The sequence below is a fragment of the Leptonychotes weddellii genome, chromosome 11, assembly GCF_054177405.1.
Source record: "Leptonychotes weddellii isolate Sample4059 chromosome 11, ASM5417740v2, whole genome shotgun sequence".
Taxonomy (NCBI): Eukaryota; Metazoa; Chordata; class Mammalia; order Carnivora; family Phocidae; genus Leptonychotes; species Leptonychotes weddellii.
The window spans coordinates 76,534,329-76,553,121 of NC_138379.1; the positions used below are offsets into that span (position 1 = coordinate 76,534,329).

Consider the following 18,793-nt stretch of genomic DNA (forward strand, 5'->3'; position numbering starts at 1 on the left):
AACTAATGATGTAATGTATGGGGATTAACATAACAATAAAAAAATTTTTTAAAAAAATGTAGTGATCCAAAGGGGCACGTGCACCCCAATGTTTATAGCAGCAATGTCCACAATAGCCAAACTGTGGAAAGAGCCTAGATGTCCATCAACAGATGAATGCATAAAGAAGATGTGGTACATATATCTACAATGGAATAGTATGCAGCCATCAAAAAATGAAATCTTGGGCGCCTGGGTGGCTCAGTTGGTTAAGCAACTGCCTTCGGCTCAGGTCATGATCCTGGAGTCCCGGGATCGAGTCCTATGTCGGGCTCCCTGCTCGGCAGGGAGTCTGCTTCTCTCTCTGACCCTCCCCCCTCTCATGCTCTCTCTCTATCTCATTCTCTCTTTCAAATAATTAAAAAAAAAAAAAAAAAAAAGAAATCTTGGGGCGCCTTGGGTGGTTCAGCCAGTTAAGCGGCTGCCTTCGGCTCAGGTCATGATCCCAGGGTTCTGGGATCGAGCCCTGCGTCGGGCTCCCTGCTCCATGGAGAGCCTACTTCTCCCTCTCCCTCTGCCTGCCGCTCTACCTATCTGTACTCTCTCTGTCAAATAAATAAAATCTTTAAAAAAAAAAAAATGAAATCTTGCCATTTGCAACGACATGGATGGAATTAGAGGGTATTATGCCAAGCGAAATAAGTCAGTCAGAGAAAGACAATTATCATATGATCTCACTGATATGAGGAATTTGAGAAACAAGACAGAGGATCATAGGGGAAGAGAGGAAAAAATGAAACAAGACGAAACCAGAGAGGGAGACAAACCACAAGAGACTCTTAATCTCAGGAAACAAACTGGGGGTTGCTGGAGGGGAAAGGGGTCGGAGGGATGGGGTGGCTGGGTGATGGACATTGGGGAGGGTATGTGCTATGGTGAGCGCTATGAATTGTGTAAGACTGATTAATCACAGACCTGTACCTTTGAAACAAATAATACATTATATGTTAATAAAAAAAAAAAATCTTCATGAACAATCCAAGCAAATTGTTAAAAATACATGTATCAGGTTGATGTAAGTGAAATAAATGTATTATGATTTAAAAAAAAAAGAAAGATAGAAATCTGTTGGATTTCTATACACCAATAAAGCAGCAGCAGAAAGAGAAATCAAGGAATCGATTGTACCAAAAACCATAAGATATCTAGGAATAAAACTGAAGAGGTAAAAGATCTGTACTCTGAAAACTACAGAACACTTAAGAAAGAAATTGAAGAGGACATGAAGAAATGGAAAACCATTCCACGCTCATGGACTGGAAGAACAAATTATTGTTAAAATGTCTATACTATCCAAAGCAATCTACACATTTAATGCAAACCCTATCAAAATACCACCAGCATTTTTCACAGAGCTAGAATAAACAATCCTAAAATTTGTACAGAACCACAAAAGACCCCAAATAGCCAAATCAATCTTGAAAAAGAAAAGAAAAGCTGGAGGCATCACAATTCTCGACTTTAAGCCGTATGACAAAGCTGTAATCATTAAGACAGGATGTACTGGCACAAAAACAGATACATAAATCAATGGAACAGAATAGAAAATTTAGAAATGGACCCAGAACTACCTGGTCAACTAATCTTCAACAAGCAGGAAAGAATAACCAATGGAAAAAAGACAGTCTCTTCAACAAATGGTGTTGGGAAAACTGGACAGCAACATGCAAAAGAATGAAACTAGGGGGGGCGCCTGGGTGGCTCAGTTGTTAAGCGTCTGCCTTCAGCTCAGGTCATGATCCCAGAGTCCTGGGATCGAGCCCCGCATAGGGCTCCTTGCTCAGCGGAAGTCTGCTTCTCCTTCTCCCACTCCCCCTGCTTGTGTTCCCTCTCTCGCTGTGTCTCTGTCAAATAAATAAATAATCTTTAAAAAAAAAAAAAAAAAAGAATGAAACTAGGGGTGCCTGGGTGGCACAGTCCATTGAACATCCAACTCTTGGTTTCAGCTCAGGTCGTGAGATTCCATACTCAGTATGGAGTCCACTTGAGTTTCTCTCTCCCTCTCTGTCTGCCTCCCCACTTCACACTCTCTCCCTCTCTTAAATTAAAAAAAAAAGAATGCACATAGACTACTTTCTTACCCTATACACAAAAACAAATTCAAAATAGATGAAAGAGCAGGGGCACCTGGGTGGCTCAGCTGGTTAAGCATCTACCTTCGGCTCAGGTCATGATCCCAGGATCCTGGGATCGAGCCCCACGTCGGGCTCTCTGCTCAATGGGGAGCCTGCCTTTCCTTTTCCCTCTGCCTGCTGCTCTACCTGCTTGTGCTCGTGCACACCCGCTCTCTCTCTGTGTCAAAAAAATAAATAAAATCTAAAAAAAAAATAGATGAAAGACCTAAACATGATATAGGAAACCCTCAAAATCCTAGAGAGGAACACAGGCAGCAACCTCTTTGACATCGACAGTAGCAACTTCTTACTAGACACGTCTCTGGAGGCAAGGGAAACAAAAGCAAAAATGAACTATTAGGATTTCATCAAGATAAAAAGCTTCTTCACAGCAATGGGAACAATCAACAAAACTAAACAGCAACCTTTGGAATGGGAGAAGATATTTGCAAATGACATATCTGATAAAGGGTTAGTATCCAAGATCTATAAAGAACTTACCAAACTCATCACCCAATAAACAAATAATCCAGTTAGGAAATGGGCAGAAGATATGGACAGACATTTTTCCAAAGACATACAGATGGCTAACAGACACACAAAAAGTGCTCAACATCAGTCATCATCAGGGAAATGCAAATCAAAACTACAATGAGGTATCACCTTACACCGGTCAACAACACAGAAAACAATAGATACTGGTGAGGATGCAGAGAAAGGGGAATCCCCTTGCACTGTTGGTGGGAATGCAAACTGGTTGCAGCCACTCTGGAAAACAATACGAAGATTCCTCAAAAAGTTAAAAATAGAACTGCCCTGGGGTTCCTGGGTGGTGCAGATGGTTAAGCCTCCCACTCTTGATTTCCACTCAGGTCATGATCTCAGGGTCCTGAGATCAAGCCCCAAGTCGGACTCTGCGCTCAGCATGGAGTCGGCTTGCCCCTCTCCCACCCCCCACACACACACTCTCACTCACTCGCTCTCTCTCAAATAAATAGATAAAAATCTTAAAACAGAAAAACAGAACTACCCTACGACCCAGCAACTGCACTACTAGGTATTTACCCAAAGAATACAAAAACACCGATTTGAAAGGACACATACACCCTGTTGTTGATAGCAGCATTATTAACAATAGCCAGATTATGGAAAGAGCCCAGGTGTCCACCGGCTGATGGATAAATAAGTTGCGGTCTATAATGGAATATTATTCAGCCATAAAAAAGAATGAAATCTTGCCATTTGCAATGAGGTGGATAGAGCTAGAGAGTATTATGCGAAGAGAAGTAAGTCAGTCAGACAAATGCCATATGATTTCACTCATATGTGGAATTTAAGAAACGAAACAGATGAACATGGAGGCGGGGAGAGAGGCAAACCATAAAAGAGACTCTTAACTATAGAGAATAAACAGGGTTGCTGGAGGGGAGGTGGGCGGGGGGATGGGTTAAATGGGATGGGTATTAAGGAGGGCACTTGTGATGAGCACTGGGTGTCATATGTAAATGATGAATCACTAAATTCTACTCCTGAAACTAATATTACGGGCGCCTGGGTGGCTCAGTTGGTTAAGCGACTGCCTTCGGCTCAGGTCATGATCCTGGAGTCCCGGGATCGAGTCCCACATCGGGCTCCCTGCTCAGCGGGGGGTCTGCTTCTCCCTCTGACCCTCTTCCCTCTGTTGCTATCCGTCTCTCATTCTCTCTCTCTCACATAAATAAATAAAATCTTAAAAAAAAAAAAACAAAAAAAAACTTGAAACAAACTACCTACCTACCTAATTAAATAAAACAAGATAAGGCTAAAGTCCAGGGTATTCCAACAGAAACTTTAATTCATTGAAAAGTCGTTTAAGACTATTCATACAGCTATTCATTTAGTGAGCATCTAGGTTAGATTTCTCTATCTCATCCACAACTATTATCAGGAAGGACTTGTGAAGTCTAAATATATGGAGTCTCTCAAACTTCCTAGACTTTTCAGATTTTCTGCCCTAAAATCTCAATAATGCAAAAGCTTTGAACCTGCCTTGTATGGATTAAAATAATTTACGCAGGGACGTCTGGGTGGCTCAGTCAATTAAGCAGCTGCCTTTGGCTCAGGTCATGATCCCAGGGTCCTGGGATGGAGTCCTGCATCGGGCTCCTTGCTCAGCAGGGAGCCTGCTTCTCCCTCTGCCTGCTGCTCCCCCTGCTTGTTTTCTCTCTCTCTAGCTAAGAAATAAAATCTTTAAAAAAATTAAAATAAAATAAAATAATTTAGGCAGTAGTGACAAAAAGCTCAACTTACCCCTTTCATCCAATAGGAGATTTTCTGGCTTAATATCCCTATGAGTTATCCCAATACCATGCAGATAAACCTAAAAAAGAAACAGAAGGAAACATACCAAAATTTGGTAACTTACTTCATTCATAATAATTTTAAGCAAAAGGAAAAGAGGCAACTGTACCTACCACCCCTGCCATGAGTTGATGGAAAAACCTCTGAGCATCTTGTTCAGGCATGCCTATGTCTGGCTCTGTAAGAATTAATAATGAAAGTTAGTTTGCCAGGTAAACATAATAAGGTATCAACCACACAGTCTCCTAATTCAAAGGTTAGACTTTTGTGATGGTACTCTGGCAAACAGAATCTTATGGTAACAATTAAGACTCTGGTGTCCACTAACTCGTACAATATTTAATAACTCACATTTCCCCATCTGTTATGTGGCAAAAATAAATTAACATCACAGGAAAGTTACAGAGAAAAACCACAAACTACTACCCAAATCAAGAATGGAAGCCATAGGGGTGGGAGGATGGGTTAGCCTGGTGGTGGGTATTGAGGAGGGCACATTCTGCATGGAGCACTGGGTGTTATGCACAAACAATGAATCATGGAACACTTCATCTAAAACTAATGATGTAATGTATGGGGATTAACATAAGAATAAAAAAAAAAAAGACCACCAAAAAAAAAAATAAGTAAAATAAAATAAAATATTAGAAATAAAAAAAAAAAAGAATGGAAGCCATACCTTGAAAACTTATGCTTATCATACACTAACCATCATTCATTTGGTATCTTTCAAATTCTCCCCTAATTTCTTCCAAATGCTGACAATATTTTCCCCACCCCTGAAATGTAATTGCCAAAGTGTATGCCTGGGCAAATATAAACGAATTTCACTAAATATTTAAATTTTGATCTCCCTCTTTACCTCTTCGTTTCTTTTACACTGAACTCTCCTCTCCTGAGATACATACTGGAGATTCTAAAATCAGTTTTTAAATATGAACACAACAGCTTTAAATAATAAATTTAGATCCACATAATATTATTCTTATGTACTTCTCAGTGTCCTGCAATACCAAGCCTTTGAATCTACATAGAACACTAAAGTAGCAAGTACAGAATTTACTAAATACAGGCAAAGCAATTCTAGAAAATTCTCAAGTTAATTTCACCTAAATAAATAAAGAAAAAATATAACATGCTATTATTTTGGCTCTGTAAATGTATGTAATGATTTCATGTAACTGGAATGTCTATAAAGAAAAATCACTGTATAGTGAGTATACATTGCACTAATGATACTTCACCGTAAGATTAGTTTATCATCCTTAAACTCTACAAAACAGCAATCCTAACCAAAATCACATACACAATTTGGGGAAAAGGTTTTCCTTGATGATTCCATATATGCTTTAATGTGTTAACATAACTTGTAAAAACAAGAAAACTTACTCCAATTTCACTGTTGTATAAGCAGTTCTGAAAGAACAATGACCAAATAGCAGACCCAAGATTAAAAAATAAATTTAGAAACTTATTTAGTAGAACAGTTATCTTAAAGCTTATTTCCATACCAATTCTGTCAAAAAGTTCTCCTCCACTACAGTACTCCAGAAATAGATACTGGATATTGCCTTCTCTCCTGTGACCATAGAATTTCACTACATTCTCATGATTTAACATTTTATTGATACAGATCTCTTTCTTAATATTTTCTGGACAGTCTATGGCACGCTTCATGTCTACAATCTTGACTGCAACTGCTTCTTCAGTTCTTCTATTCACAGCAAGTTGAACCCTAAAAAGGAAAAAGAAGACAACTGAATTCTATTTCTTTGAAAACTTCAAAAGATTAACTATGACTCAATCAACAATTTTACCTTCATTACTTTCTCTACCCAGCAAAAACCAAGGAAATAGTTTCTGCCATGTTCTCAGCAGATACTACTCCTTTCTGAAATGTGAAGTATGATGAATAATGCTCTAAAGAAGTCATTATGTTGTACATCCAAAGGTTATGTAATAAATACTTGACAAAATAAGCTAAAATGGAGTAACAGTAATTCCATGCCACATCACATATACACATGCTCTATTCATTTAATTTTAGTAACACTACCTAAGATTTATTAACCTCATACTACATATGTCTGTGGTAACTGTTCTAAGGGGTAGGTACTATTATTGTCACCTTAGAGCTGAGGAAACAGAGGCACACATGAAGAAGTTTGCCTAAGAACACAAACCGGTGTGATAAGTGAAGATCTGAAACCAGGCAGTCTGACTCAGAGTCTGTTCATTTGCTCATTTAACCACTATGCTCAAACCCCAGTAAGGAATATGTGGGAGGAGAAATGGACTTCACAGGTTTCTTCCAGCTCTTTACAGAGAAAATTTTTTTTTAAAAAAGGGGGGGAGGGGATTAATCCTTACAAAAGTGCGGCTCTAGTTCCCAAAAATCTTAAGACTTCAAACGCAAAGATCTGTTCTCTGAGGTGCCACTGTATTAGAATAAACAATTCCAAAACAACAAATATGTACTCAAGACAACAGACAGAAAACTAAAGCAAGTGTGAAGGCAGGGTAAAGGGACTCGAACTCACTCTCCATAGGCACCTTCTCCCAGGGTTTGCATCAAGTCCCAGTCTTCCACAAAGGGCACTGCCATGACTCCACGATGGACCACGGCTATAAAAGGCAGGAACCCAGAAAAGATGGGGGTGAGGATAAGCTTCAACCATCTGCCATGATCCCTCAATATAAATAACAGTTTGGTTTCCCCTTACACCTCACCCGTATTTTATCCAAGGCTTTAAACCACAAGCAAGTATTCTGAATTCTGGCATTCTGTGGTGTAAATCATCATCCCCATTCCCACGCAGAACGAAGCAGAAACTGCCTTCCTCAGGCCTCTGAGAAAAGGCAGCAGCTCTGCTGAACAGCTGGGGGCATAAATGCTTTGAGGGGAACGACTGGGGACGGGCAGGAGGTGAGACGGGCGAGGGGCTGCAAGTTAGCGGAGAACAGAGTTTAACTAGGACGCCTGCAGCCCCTCCTCCCCCTTGCTCAGCTCCAATACCCACCCCACGCCGTCCCAAAGGCCGGGAGGAGCCTGGGGCGGGGCCAAACTGCCCCAAGAAGCGGAAGGAAGGGTTGGCAGGCACTCTAGACGGCCGGCGCCCAAACCTCTGGGGTCCTCAGCCGGCAAAGGGTTAGTCTCTCCAATCCCCCCACAACGGGGTCACCCGGTCCCACACTCCTCCACCCTCCGAAACCGCCCCCCCTCAGCGGGAGTCTCTCCGATTTCCTTCGCTCGTCACCGATAACTTTCTCTCGCCATGCCCCTCCCAACTAATGTAGACCCCGAACACCTTCTACAGACTCCTTTCTCACCCTACCGGCCGCCCCTCCTCACCAGGCCGTCCTTTGCCCGCCACCACAGGAATCCAAATGCAGCGCTTTTCCCGCCAAAACTCTGCCGGCGTCACGCTGTCGCAAACACGCGCACCCTTGCCGTAAAGCAGGAGAGCGCGCGTCCCTTCGTCCCGCCGCTTTAAAGGCTACAACGCGCTGCCGGCGCCGAGAGTTTGACCCCGATGCGTTAGCCGGCCAGGCCCGGGTTAGTTTGGAGTGGAGGGGAGATCCAGGCTGAAGAGGTTTAAGAACTTTCGAGCGCATGAGCGCGAAGGATCTCTGGGCCCAAGCGCGAGCCAGTATCCGGCGCGTGGCCCGCAGCCGGGCGGCCCTCGCGCTGCTGGGGGGAGCCGAAGCCCCCTCGGACGCCGGCACACGCTATGTGGGCTGCGGGGTTCTCGTGTGCCCTCCCCGCCGCTTCTGGACCCGCACACCCCCCTGCCCGGCTCTCTGAGCCCCTTGCCCAGCGGTCTGGCAGCATTGTGCGAATCGTACTCAGAAATGCTGCTTCTGAAACTTTAAAATGCGGTACAGCTCAGAGCCGAAAAGCTAGAACAGCTGTTGGCGAACCGATCCTGTGAAAAATGAAAGAAATTTGTGGCGGGAGCGAGAAGCACCCAAAAAAGACTGGCAAGACTGGCTGTGCTGCAGTGTGGGTGGAAGACATCCAGCTGAAGCAAGCTAGTCTTTTGTAGTGTGAGAGCGTGTCAGGATAACCAGTTTTGCCCTGTCTTGTGTCCAGGCTCCAAAACCATACCTTACCCCAACCTTTTTGAGGGAACAGCACCTCCATAGCCGAGTCCTACCCGCTTTTTCATTCTTAGTATGTAAGAAACAGGTGGCGGCAAAGGACTGTTTTGCCTCATTTTACGATGCAGATTTTAAACGCAGAGTAACCAGTTTAAATGGGAAAGAAAATTCTGGGGAAAGGGACTTGCTTGAGAACAAAATAATGTGGAAAAACTATAGGTATTCCCCCTTTGACAATGAACTAGACTGGGAACTCAAGGTGCAGTCAAGATCATCTCCATTAAATTCTCCAGTTCTTAAAATTGGGCCACATATCTTGAGTATAAAGCTCTGATTGTGATACTAGTAAGAGAGTAAAATGAGTGTACATATTATCAAAAAAGCACACATTTGTTTTAAAGCAAAGTCAGGGACCAAAAAAAAGGCCAGAGCACTTCAGAGTGCTTACTGTAGAAGTTTTTAACCATGATGTCAGCACTAGGCTTCATGTAATAAAGTAAGTTTTCCAGGTCATTTACTCCGTTTTCTCTCATTTTCACACTGTGCTGCAAGAATATGAAGAAAGGAAGAGGAGGGCCTGCACAGTTCCTGTGTCTGAGTGGAATGAGTGTCTTAGCCTGAATAAAGAATAAGGTATCCAGATTTCAGGCAGAACACCAGTTAAAGATGGCATGTGAGGAATCAGTGCACACAAAAGCCTCTCTTCCCTTCTCAAACCTTACTAGAATAGTAAATATTAAAATAACGATTTAATAATAAAAAATAGTAAATTTGTAAAAGGCAATAGCCCACAAGAATGGAATATGAAAAACAAAATTTTGGAAATTGAAAAATTTCAGATAAATGATAACTTAAATGATGAATCTTAAAACCATCAATAGGAAAGGAAAGCAACTTGGTTTATATCACAGAACTCCCAAAAGGCTCAAGTTTGATTAGTGACTCAGGTAACTGAATGTGGAGATGAAGGTGGGGCTAAGAAGAGGATAGGTTGAAAGACTATGTAAGAAGCCTAAAGAACCTTGGAACGCCTCCCTCCTTTGTGTACCCAATGAACTGCTCCTCCCCAAAGCTGGTACAAGACTTCAGAGGGTAAACCCAATCCTAACTGGAGAGTAGCAGGCACAGTTAAAGGCTTGGTAACCTTACTGAAAACAAAGGTATTAAGTTTATGTACTGAAGGCTGAAGCTTGAAGCCTTCTTGCCCCACCTTACTCCCAGAAATCTGCCAGCTGGCCTTGTATCCCTAAGAGGATATACAAGCCTTGAGGGAATCTTACCTATATAAAAGACCTAAAAATACTAATATCAGGGATTTCCTATGTAAACAATTATATAATGACAGAAATATGTTCCTATGTAACAATATGATAGCTCAGCCAGATCACAGGAGAGAGGCCCACGTTTAGTGAGCCCAACCCCAAACAGATCTTCCAATCCACTTTTTGGGCCCCACTCTCTAAGAAGAGCAGACAACCAAGAATTTGAAAAGGTCTTTAATATGAAAGATATTAAAGGAACATTTTTAAAAAGCTTTTGGACATTAAAAAAATAATAATAATGACAGCAGAAAAAAAGGAAACCAGGTTAGAAAAAAAAAGTTTAGGAAATGTCCCAGAAGGAAGGATAAAGGTGGAAAACAGAAAAGTAAATATAGACTATCAGGAGACTAACCCAGTAAGTCCAACATCCAAGTAACTTAATTTTCAGAAAGAGAAGCTGTGGGAATACACAATTAAGAAAAGAAAATTTTCCAGAACTGAAGAACTTGATTTTCCATGCTTAAAAGTTTAAAGTACCCAGCACAATGGATGACCCATTTCCAAGTGCATCTTGGTAAAATCTCAAAACATTACATAGATAGAGAGGATCTTAATAGGTCTGGGGTGGGAGTTAGAGGAATGGACACATACAAAAAAATTAAGAATCAGAACAGCACTGCAGAGGCGCCTGGGTGGCTCAGTCAAGAGTCTGCCTTCAGCTCAGGTCATGATCCAGGCTCCCTGCTTACTGGGGAGCCTGCTTCTCCCTCTCCTTCTGTCCCCTGGCTTGTGCTATCTCAAATAAATAAATTAAATTAAAAAAAATAATAATAGCACTGCACTTCTCAACAACATTTAGAAGACAGAAAACAATGGGCCAATACCTTCAAAATAATTCTAAGGAAAAGTTATCCCCAACCTGGAACTCTGTATGTAGCTAACCTATCATCTGAGTGTGACAAGAGACATGCAAGATCTCAAGAAATTTATCTCCCACCTGTTTTTTCTCAGGAAGGTAGGTAGAGGTGATAAGAAGGAAGTTAGGAGATTAACACAATATAACAGTGAAAGGATACACCAACCCAACAGGTTGGGCAGCAAATCTAGAATGTAAACCAGTCCAAACTAGAACATATCAAAACGGAAGACCTCTCTAAGAATGAATACCTAACAAGTCCAAACATATTGAAAGGATGCTGTTACAAATGAAGGAGAGTTTGGGGAAAAATGAGCATCAGGTACAAAATACAAATGAAAAAACAAAAAAAAAAAACAAAAAAAACCCTCCCCCAAAAAGTTATGTTGGAAAAAAAAAAAGAGTAACCACATGGCCTAGTTGTAGAAAACCGTAAGGTAAGAAATACTGATCTAACCTAAATGTAACTATGATAGAACCGTAAGACGGTAAGAGTATGTGTGTCCATGGGAATCAGACTGGTGAAAGAGCTACACCCTCACTTTCCACACCACCAAGTCACCAGATGATACCTAAAATTGAAAAACCAACACATAGCAAAATAAAGCAAATTATTTAATGATATGGAGGTAAGTAATAGAATCAGCAGAGTTGAAAGTGGTTGTCTCTCGGGGGGTGGAAAAGTGTTGTTGCTTTTTTAGAGCTATGTGATTTTTCTTACACTAAATGCACTAGGACAATGAAAGTGAAAAGTAAATTTTTAAAAAAGATATCTTCATGTAGCCTAGAAAGTAACAAAATCATTAAGACTAACAACTATAGTGATTATCCCATATATGCTTCTGAGGAAGATCACTAACAATCTTAACCTGGTATTGCTTATATTGGTTAAAAAAAACAAGCTCAGAATAACCTCTTCCACTAGGGAGAAACTCTGTATATAAACCAAGTAATATATTTACATATAGTAAATTAAATCTTACACCAATCTAAATCTCACCCACAGGTCAAGCACTTAGTATATAAAATGGTTTGGAAGGTTAAGTTTCCTGGGTACACAAGAATACCTGAGCATACCCTTTAGGGGCACCATTATGACTTATCTAAAAGTCATGTAATTGCTCCTGTTTCTTAAACAGGTAACACTAAACAGTTATCTTGTATGTTTAATGACTTAGGGTTTACATACATCACTGATATATGTCTTATGTTGTAAAATACATACAGCGTCCTGCTGTACTGAATATAAGGCTATTTGTCCTGACATTGAATATTGATGGAACTACTGTGCTTTGAGTTAAAATTTTTTTAAGTTTCTCTTCTCCCTTACTGCAGTCAGGCTAGCACTGTCTCCAGGTACTTGCTGATAGCAATTCCACCCCCCTTCTAATTTGTAGCTTATTTGGCAAGGGCTTCAAAACCAGGTCACTGAGTTTATTAGTGGTATATAATAACAACATGGGCCACATATCTAGCTGAGACTAAGAAGCTCACCCTTGAATAATCACAAGAGTTTTAGCATATAAGCTAAAGGAAATGAGCAAAGAGATGTTTACTGTATCATGGATAAGTGAGTACTGACTGAAAAGCTGGATTTCAAATAGAAATGTATGATTATATTTCAGCTGATTCGAAAACACCTGACCATCAAATTCTATAAATAATATTGGAGGAGTTTCATCTTCTCCATTGAGAACAGTTTCACTGTCTGCCTTGAGTCTTCAAAACTTCAAGTGATTGAGTCTCACTTGATTTATTCTTGCTCGGAAAAAAACAAAACAAAAACAAAAAACCTAGCTAGTCCCAAAGAATACTGGTGACATCAGGTGTGGCTAGTCCCCTTCTGTCCCTCATAAAAGCAAAGAGCCTCTAATGACGAGATATTGAAACAGAGACATGATGGCAACACAGCTGACTTTCCTGCCCAGAAACAGAACTCCTCTGGTTCCACAAACATTTATTCATTTAATAAAAGTTTACTGAGCACCCACTATATGCAAGGCGTTGTGTTAGGTGCTGCAATTTTTGAAATGACAAAACTGTTTGTACAAGTGGGATGTGAGCTAGTCCTTGATAGTGTTCCTGATTTGAGAGAGACAGAATGCCCCCACATGGCTCATTTAGGGAGCTAAAAGCATGGATGAGGTTTACTTTCTGTCCTTCTATCAGCCCAGCACAAATTTTTGCCTTTCTCAAATCAGTCATAAGTCAAAACAAATAAGGCACATTTGAAAAAAAAAGGTCCCCCCTTTAATTGACCAAAGTAAAGCCATGACATTTCATTTGGTAACCTGCTCAGAATTATAAAAAATCATTCCATTTGGCCCAGCCCATACTGCCCAGGGCAAAACTTCCAGACAATACTAATCCCATCGTGCTCTGTTCTTATAAACTGCATATTTAAAAAACGTCTTCAGCATCCTAAATGTGACGCTCAGTGCGAAGCATATCAGAGGTCGACGTAACATTTATGTCCGTGACAAGCCTCGATTATCCAGGTCCTTTACCTGCAACATAAAGATGTCATTTTAATATTTACAATCAGGTCAAGCTGGAAGAGCTTTACTAAGTTGGGGTCTGCTGCCTGATTTGGCTTTGTGACTAACTGAGCACTGGTTTGAGACTAGCTACTCTCTGCTTAGCCTTTTGGAGTACCTCTGAGGAGCAGTATAAATGATCTACCTGCCAAATATATCAAGGGTTCTCAATCTTTTCTTATGTAAGAGATAGAACACACTTCTGTGTGACTCTATGCCATAAATTCTTCAGTGGGAGAGAAGAAAATGTAGCGTACACATGTGCACATACACATGCACACACGTACACACACACACATTCTTTTTTTCCCCCTCCAGGCCTGAAAATCACAACAAATCAAGTACAACCCCAACTGGAAAAATATCACTGTAACCACAACTAAAATGACAGCAGACTAGGGTGTCTACTCTCGAAGAACAATCTAAAATAAAAATAGTAACATTCTGAGTTGTAAGCTACTTCTCTTGACATTAGAAATGTCCCTGTATTAGAAATATGTGGCCCATTTTTTAGCACTAGAACCAATCCACAAACATGAGAGTTGCTTTCTCAGTGTAGCATCTACTCACCTTATATATCCTGACTAGCCAATGTTCTGTGGTGTATGCTTCCTCCAGGACATCAAGTTCAAAGTCTTTATTCCCAATCTCAGCATTCCGGACACGGTCAAAGCCTGGTGGACGCTCTAGAAGGGACCAAAAAAAAGGAGAAACACTTCTTTCTACAGTGCTGATTTCCTAAGGAAAGAGTAAATCAATCTGGTAAATCATCTACTAACTGGAATGTTACTTCTCAGCCTGAAGTTTGTTTAGAGAGTAGGGCCTACAGAAAAAGACATCAGGTAGTTAGGACAAGTCAAGTGTTACCCTGACTCAAGTCCTCTCCAAGCTGATGTTTGACAAAGACCATGGAGGCTACCTCTTCTAAAAGGCAGGGGGCTGATTTCCCAGCCCCTCATTCCCGAGGACTGCTACCTAGAGGCCTCTGTGTTACACTAGTAACCCCTCCATGGATCAGAGAAGAACCCATCAGAAATCAGACCTGCATCCACTTCAAGCATTGTCCCTACTGCAATACCAAGAAATTAAAATCAGAAGGAAAGACTTAACCCAATCAGATTATTCTCCAGGCATTTATTTAAAGAAATGAAAAGACCTTTTTATCACTGTATCCCCATTTCATTCCTCTCTCCACTGCAATACCTTTTACTGAGAGGCAATAAAATGTAATGGGTAAAATCACAGAATCTAGAGCCAGACTGCCTGAGTTTAACCTAACTGCCACTAGTTACGTGACTTTGGGCAGGTAAGTACCTTATTTGTACCTCAAATTCCTCATATATAAAATGGAAATATATTAGTATCTATGTTTTGGGTTGTTGTAGGGATCAAACAAGTTAACAGATGTAAAGCACTTACAGCAGTGCCTGGCATATGAAAAAAACGATAGGTTTTTTTAGCATCAATGTTCTCACTGTTATTACTAATGTTATCATGAGTCACTCACTGGCTTCTGTGTAGACCTGTCCAAAGCGGTAGTAACACATCTTGTACATAAGGCAGTTGAGCAGCACTGGAGAACCCTCACGGTCCACACGGAACTCCCCAGTTGGAGTATAATAATCGTGTTCCTTAATATGTTTGCCTGTGTCTGTGCTCCCTCCAATCCGGACCATCCACAGAAACTTGTTGATGTCTACAAAAAAGCAGAAAGAGAACGGCTGTGTCACAAAGGTTGCTAGAGCTAAATCACCTAATGAAAGCTATTATTTATTTCCTTCTTTTTTTTTTAAGTATAGTTGACAGACAATATTAAAGTGTACAACACAGTGATGTGACCTTTGAAAAAGTCACTATTTCTAAGAAAATCCCTCAAAATATATTTCTAATGAGAAATGGTACTATTTAAGTCTAATTTTTTAAAATAGGAAATACAATGTGGGGGCAAAACTTTTCCCTCAAAATTTACAACTTTTCCTATAGACTTTTTTTTTTTTAAAGATTTTTATTTATTTATTTGACAGAGAGAGACACAGCGAGAGAGGGAACACAAACAGGGGGAGTGGGAGAGGGAGAAGCAGGCTTCCCGCGGAGCAGGGAGCCTGATGCGGGGCTCGATCCCAGGACCCTGGGATCCTGACCTGAGCCGGAGGCAGACGCTTAACGACTGAGCCACCCAGGCGCCCCTCCTATAGACTTCTGAAAGCCTGTGCTATTGGTCCAGACTTAAGTCACAACAGAAATTATTCCCAGGTATTAGTTGGTCTGAGCTGTCCAGTATGGTAGCTGTATATACTAGCCACATGTAGCTACTGAAACTTGAAAGGTGGCTAGTTCAGGGGCGCCTGGGTGGCTCAGTCAGTTAAGCATCTATCTGCCTTCAGCTCAGGTCATGATCCTGGAGTCCCGGGATGGAGCCCCATGTGGGGCTCCCTGCTCAGTGGGGAGTCTGCTTCTCCCTCTCCTGCTGCCCACCCCCTGCTTGTGCTCTGTCTCCCTCCCTGCCTCTCAAATAAATAAATAAATAAAATCTTTAAAAAAAAAAAAAGGTGGCTAATCCAAACTAAGATTTGCTGTTAAGTATAAAGTACACACTGGATTTCTAAGACTTAGTCCAAAACCAAAACAAAACAACGTGAGTAAAATATTTTGGTTAAATAATGTTTTGGATATATTCAGTTAAATTATTAAAATTCACTTCTTGTTTCTTTGTACTTATTTTGATGTGACTAATAAAAATTTAAAACAATATATGTGCTCCCATTATATTTCTATCAGACAGCACAGACCCAGAAAGTAGCAACTTTATCAGAACTAACATGCTACCTTCTTGACCTACAGCTGTAAAGTTACAAACCTCCAAAACATATCTATGAGAAGTCAACATTTCTATGTCAAACACACTACCAGCGTCCATATATACTGACACCACCAGCAACTCAGGTTCTCTCTCTTAGAATGTCACTCTCTGTATCTCCTCCACGAGTGTTAGGGAAATGGATGGTTAGTATAAAAAGTATTATTGATCTGGGGGTGCCTGGTGGCTCAGTTGTTAAGCGTCTGCCTTCGGCTCAGGTCATGATCCCAGGGTCCTGGGATCGAGCCCTGCATCGCCAGGAAGCCTGCTTCTCCCTCTTCCACTCCCCCTGCTTGTGTTCCCTCTCTCACTGTGTCTCTGTCAAATAAATAAATAAAATCTTAAAAAAAAAAAAAAAAGCATTATGGATCTGTAGGAAAAAAGGTTCCTACTGCACTACAGCAAAGGGTTCCAGGGGATATCTCACTGCTTAAGAACACAGACTCTGGATCTAAACAGCCTGGGTTTTATTTCTAGCATTGCCAATTCTAGGTGGGTGACCCTGAACAAGTTACTTAACCTCTCTTGAGCTTCAGATAGAAAAATGAGAGTATGTACAACAGGGTTATGAGTAAGTGCATGTACAGCACTTCGTATATCATTTGTCACATAGTAAGCATTCCATATATAATACTGCTTTCCTCATGTAGTGTGGTATAGTGTCTGGAGTACTGAGATTGTAGCTTCCTGAACGTTATGTCTGAAGCAAAAACCTGACAAGCTGTAAGAATGGAAAAGTGCACAGCAAAAGAAACAATCAGCAACATGAAACGGCGATCTATGGAATGGGAGAAAATATCTGCAAACCATGTATTAACATAGGGGATTAATAGCCAACATATATAAGGAACTCATACAACTCAATAACAAAACCCCTAAATAATCTGATTAAAAATGGGAAAAGGACCTTAACAGACATTTTCCCAAAGATATTCAGATGGCCAACACGTACATGGAAACGTGCTCAACATCACTAATCACAACGGAAATACAAATCAAAATCACAGTGAGATATCACCTCATACCTGTTAGAAAAGACAAGAGATAACAAATGCTGCCAAGGATGTGGAAAAACGGGAAACCTTATACACTGTTGGTGGGCATGTAAACTGGTACAGCCACTATAGAAAACAGTATGCAGGTTCCTCAAAAAATTAAAAATATAACTACTATATATATTTATCTCACATATGTAACATGGAATACCATCCAGCCATAGAAAAAAAAATAAAAAGGAAATCCAGCCATTTGCAACAACATGGATGGGCCTTGAGAGCATTATGCTAAGTGAAATAAGTCAAACAGTGAAAGACAAATACTGTAGGATCTCCCTTATAAGTGGAATCTTAAAAAAAAAAAAACAAACTTAGAAACAGAAGCCAGATTATGTGGTTGCCAGAGGCTGGGGGTGGGGGATTGGGGCAACTGGGTGAAGGTGGTCAAAGGTGATAAACTTCTAGTTATAAGATTAATAAGTTCTGGGCATATAATATACAACATGATGATTATAGTTAATAATACTGTATTATATATTTAAAGTTGCTAAGAGAGATTTTAAAAATTCTCATACAAGAAAAAAAAATTTATGTGAGGCGACGAATATTGACTAAACTTATCATTACGTTGTAAACTTTAAGCTTACATAATGTCAAATGTCAGTTATATCTCAAAACTGGGGAGAAAGATAATACAGAAATGAATGGGTATGGCTGCAGTCTAATGGACCCCTGGTGTACTGGATCATCAAAGATATGTATCTCATCTTAAAATCTCCATATAATGTAGTATCTCAGAAAACATTTAAAATCCCTCACTTGGGGGCAACTGGGTGGCTCTGTCAGTTAAGCATCTGACATCAGCTCAGGTCAAGATCCCAGAGTCCTGGGATCAAGCCCCAAGTTGGGATCCCTGCTCAGCAGGGAGCCTGCTTCTCCCTCTCCCCGCTGCTCATGCTCTCTCTCACTCTCTCTCTCTCAAATAAATAAAATCCCTTACTTATTTTCTTTCCTATTAAAAATTTCAAAAGTTAAAAAAAAAAGGGGGGAAGTAAAAAGTAACAGCAACTGCATGAAGGACAGGCCACTGCTCAAAGATTCTGTTGCCTACACAAAAGGGGAAAGTTAAAGGGCAGTGTTGGATCAAACGCGAACAAAAGAGTCTGAACTATCATCAGATCTAAATATTTTATTTTAGATCTGTATAAGCATTTAATAGAAAATGAGTAACATGAAATAAACATGACTTGCAAAAGGGCAAAATCTTGTCCATGACACAACATCTCAAGGAAGTTTAAATTAAGACCATTTAAGAAACATGAGATATGACCATGAAATAATGAAACTTCAAAAAAAAAAAGCAGTACATGGGGCACCTGGGTGGCTTAGCCGAGCCTGCTTCTTCCTCCCCCTCTGCCACTCTCCCTGTTGTGCTCTCTCTCACTCTCTCTCAAATGAATAAATCTTCTAAAAAAATAAATAAATAAATGCAATACAATTTTTATACCCAAATGCATGTTAATCCCTTTAGAAAATGTTGTTTTTGGAACTGGTACCACTTAGCATAAAAATGCTCACAAGAGGGGTGCCTGGGTGGCTCAGTCAGTTAAGCATCTAACTTGGCTGGCATGA

General features: G+C 40.5%; 2 protein-coding genes across 2 annotated transcripts; both read right to left on the reverse strand.

The window, feature by feature from the left end:
- Window positions 1-4,362: 4,362 nt before the first annotated feature.
- LOC145716029 (serine/threonine-protein kinase Chk1-like) lies at window positions 4,363-7,728 on the reverse strand. The gene is made up of 5 exons (XM_081797350.1): window positions 7,224-7,728; window positions 7,034-7,118; window positions 6,005-6,228; window positions 4,607-4,671; window positions 4,363-4,512 (listed from the first exon to the last, which is right to left on the reverse strand). Exons 2-5 carry the CDS (start codon window positions 7,096-7,098, stop codon window positions 4,363-4,365), a joined length of 504 nt encoding a protein of 167 aa, XP_081653476.1. The 5' UTR covers window positions 7,099-7,118; window positions 7,224-7,728.
- Window positions 7,729-12,999: 5,271 nt separating this feature from the next.
- STT3A (STT3 oligosaccharyltransferase complex catalytic subunit A) lies at window positions 13,000-15,039 on the reverse strand. The gene is made up of 3 exons (XM_081799154.1): window positions 14,817-15,039; window positions 13,880-13,995; window positions 13,000-13,279 (listed from the first exon to the last, which is right to left on the reverse strand). The coding sequence occupies exons 1-3, from the start codon at window positions 14,983-14,985 to the stop codon at window positions 13,241-13,243; spliced, it is 324 nt and encodes a 107-aa protein (XP_081655280.1). The 5' UTR covers window positions 14,986-15,039; the 3' UTR covers window positions 13,000-13,240.
- Between the last annotated feature and the right edge of the window lie 3,754 nt (window positions 15,040-18,793).

What these genes read in the sequence shown, in the direction of transcription:
- LOC145716029 (XM_081797350.1), bottom strand. Translation starts at nt 7,098, where the DNA reads ATGGCAGTGCCCTTTGTGGAAGACTGGGACTTGATGCAAACCCTGGGA. An exon ending in GGAGAAGGTGCCTATGGAGA is followed by an intron (nt 6,229 to 7,033) that starts GTGAGTTCGAGT and finishes TTTCCTTTTTAG; the next exon opens with GGTTCAACTTGCTGTGAATA. An exon ending in AGAACTTTTTGACAGAATTG is followed by an intron (nt 4,672 to 6,004) that starts GTATGGAAATAA and finishes TAATTCTTACAG; the next exon opens with AGCCAGACATAGGCATGCCT.
- STT3A (XM_081799154.1), bottom strand. Translation starts at nt 14,985, where the DNA reads ATGGTCCGGATTGGAGGGAGCACAGACACAGGCAAACATATTAAGGAA. An exon ending in ACAGGTCTACACAGAAGCCA is followed by an intron (nt 13,996 to 14,816) that starts GTGAGTGACTCA and finishes GGTCCCTTCTAG; the next exon opens with AGCGTCCACCAGGCTTTGAC. An exon ending in GGCTAGTCAGGATATATAAG is followed by an intron (nt 13,280 to 13,879) that starts GTGAGTAGATGC and finishes TTTATGTTGCAG; the next exon opens with GTAAAGGACCTGGATAATCG.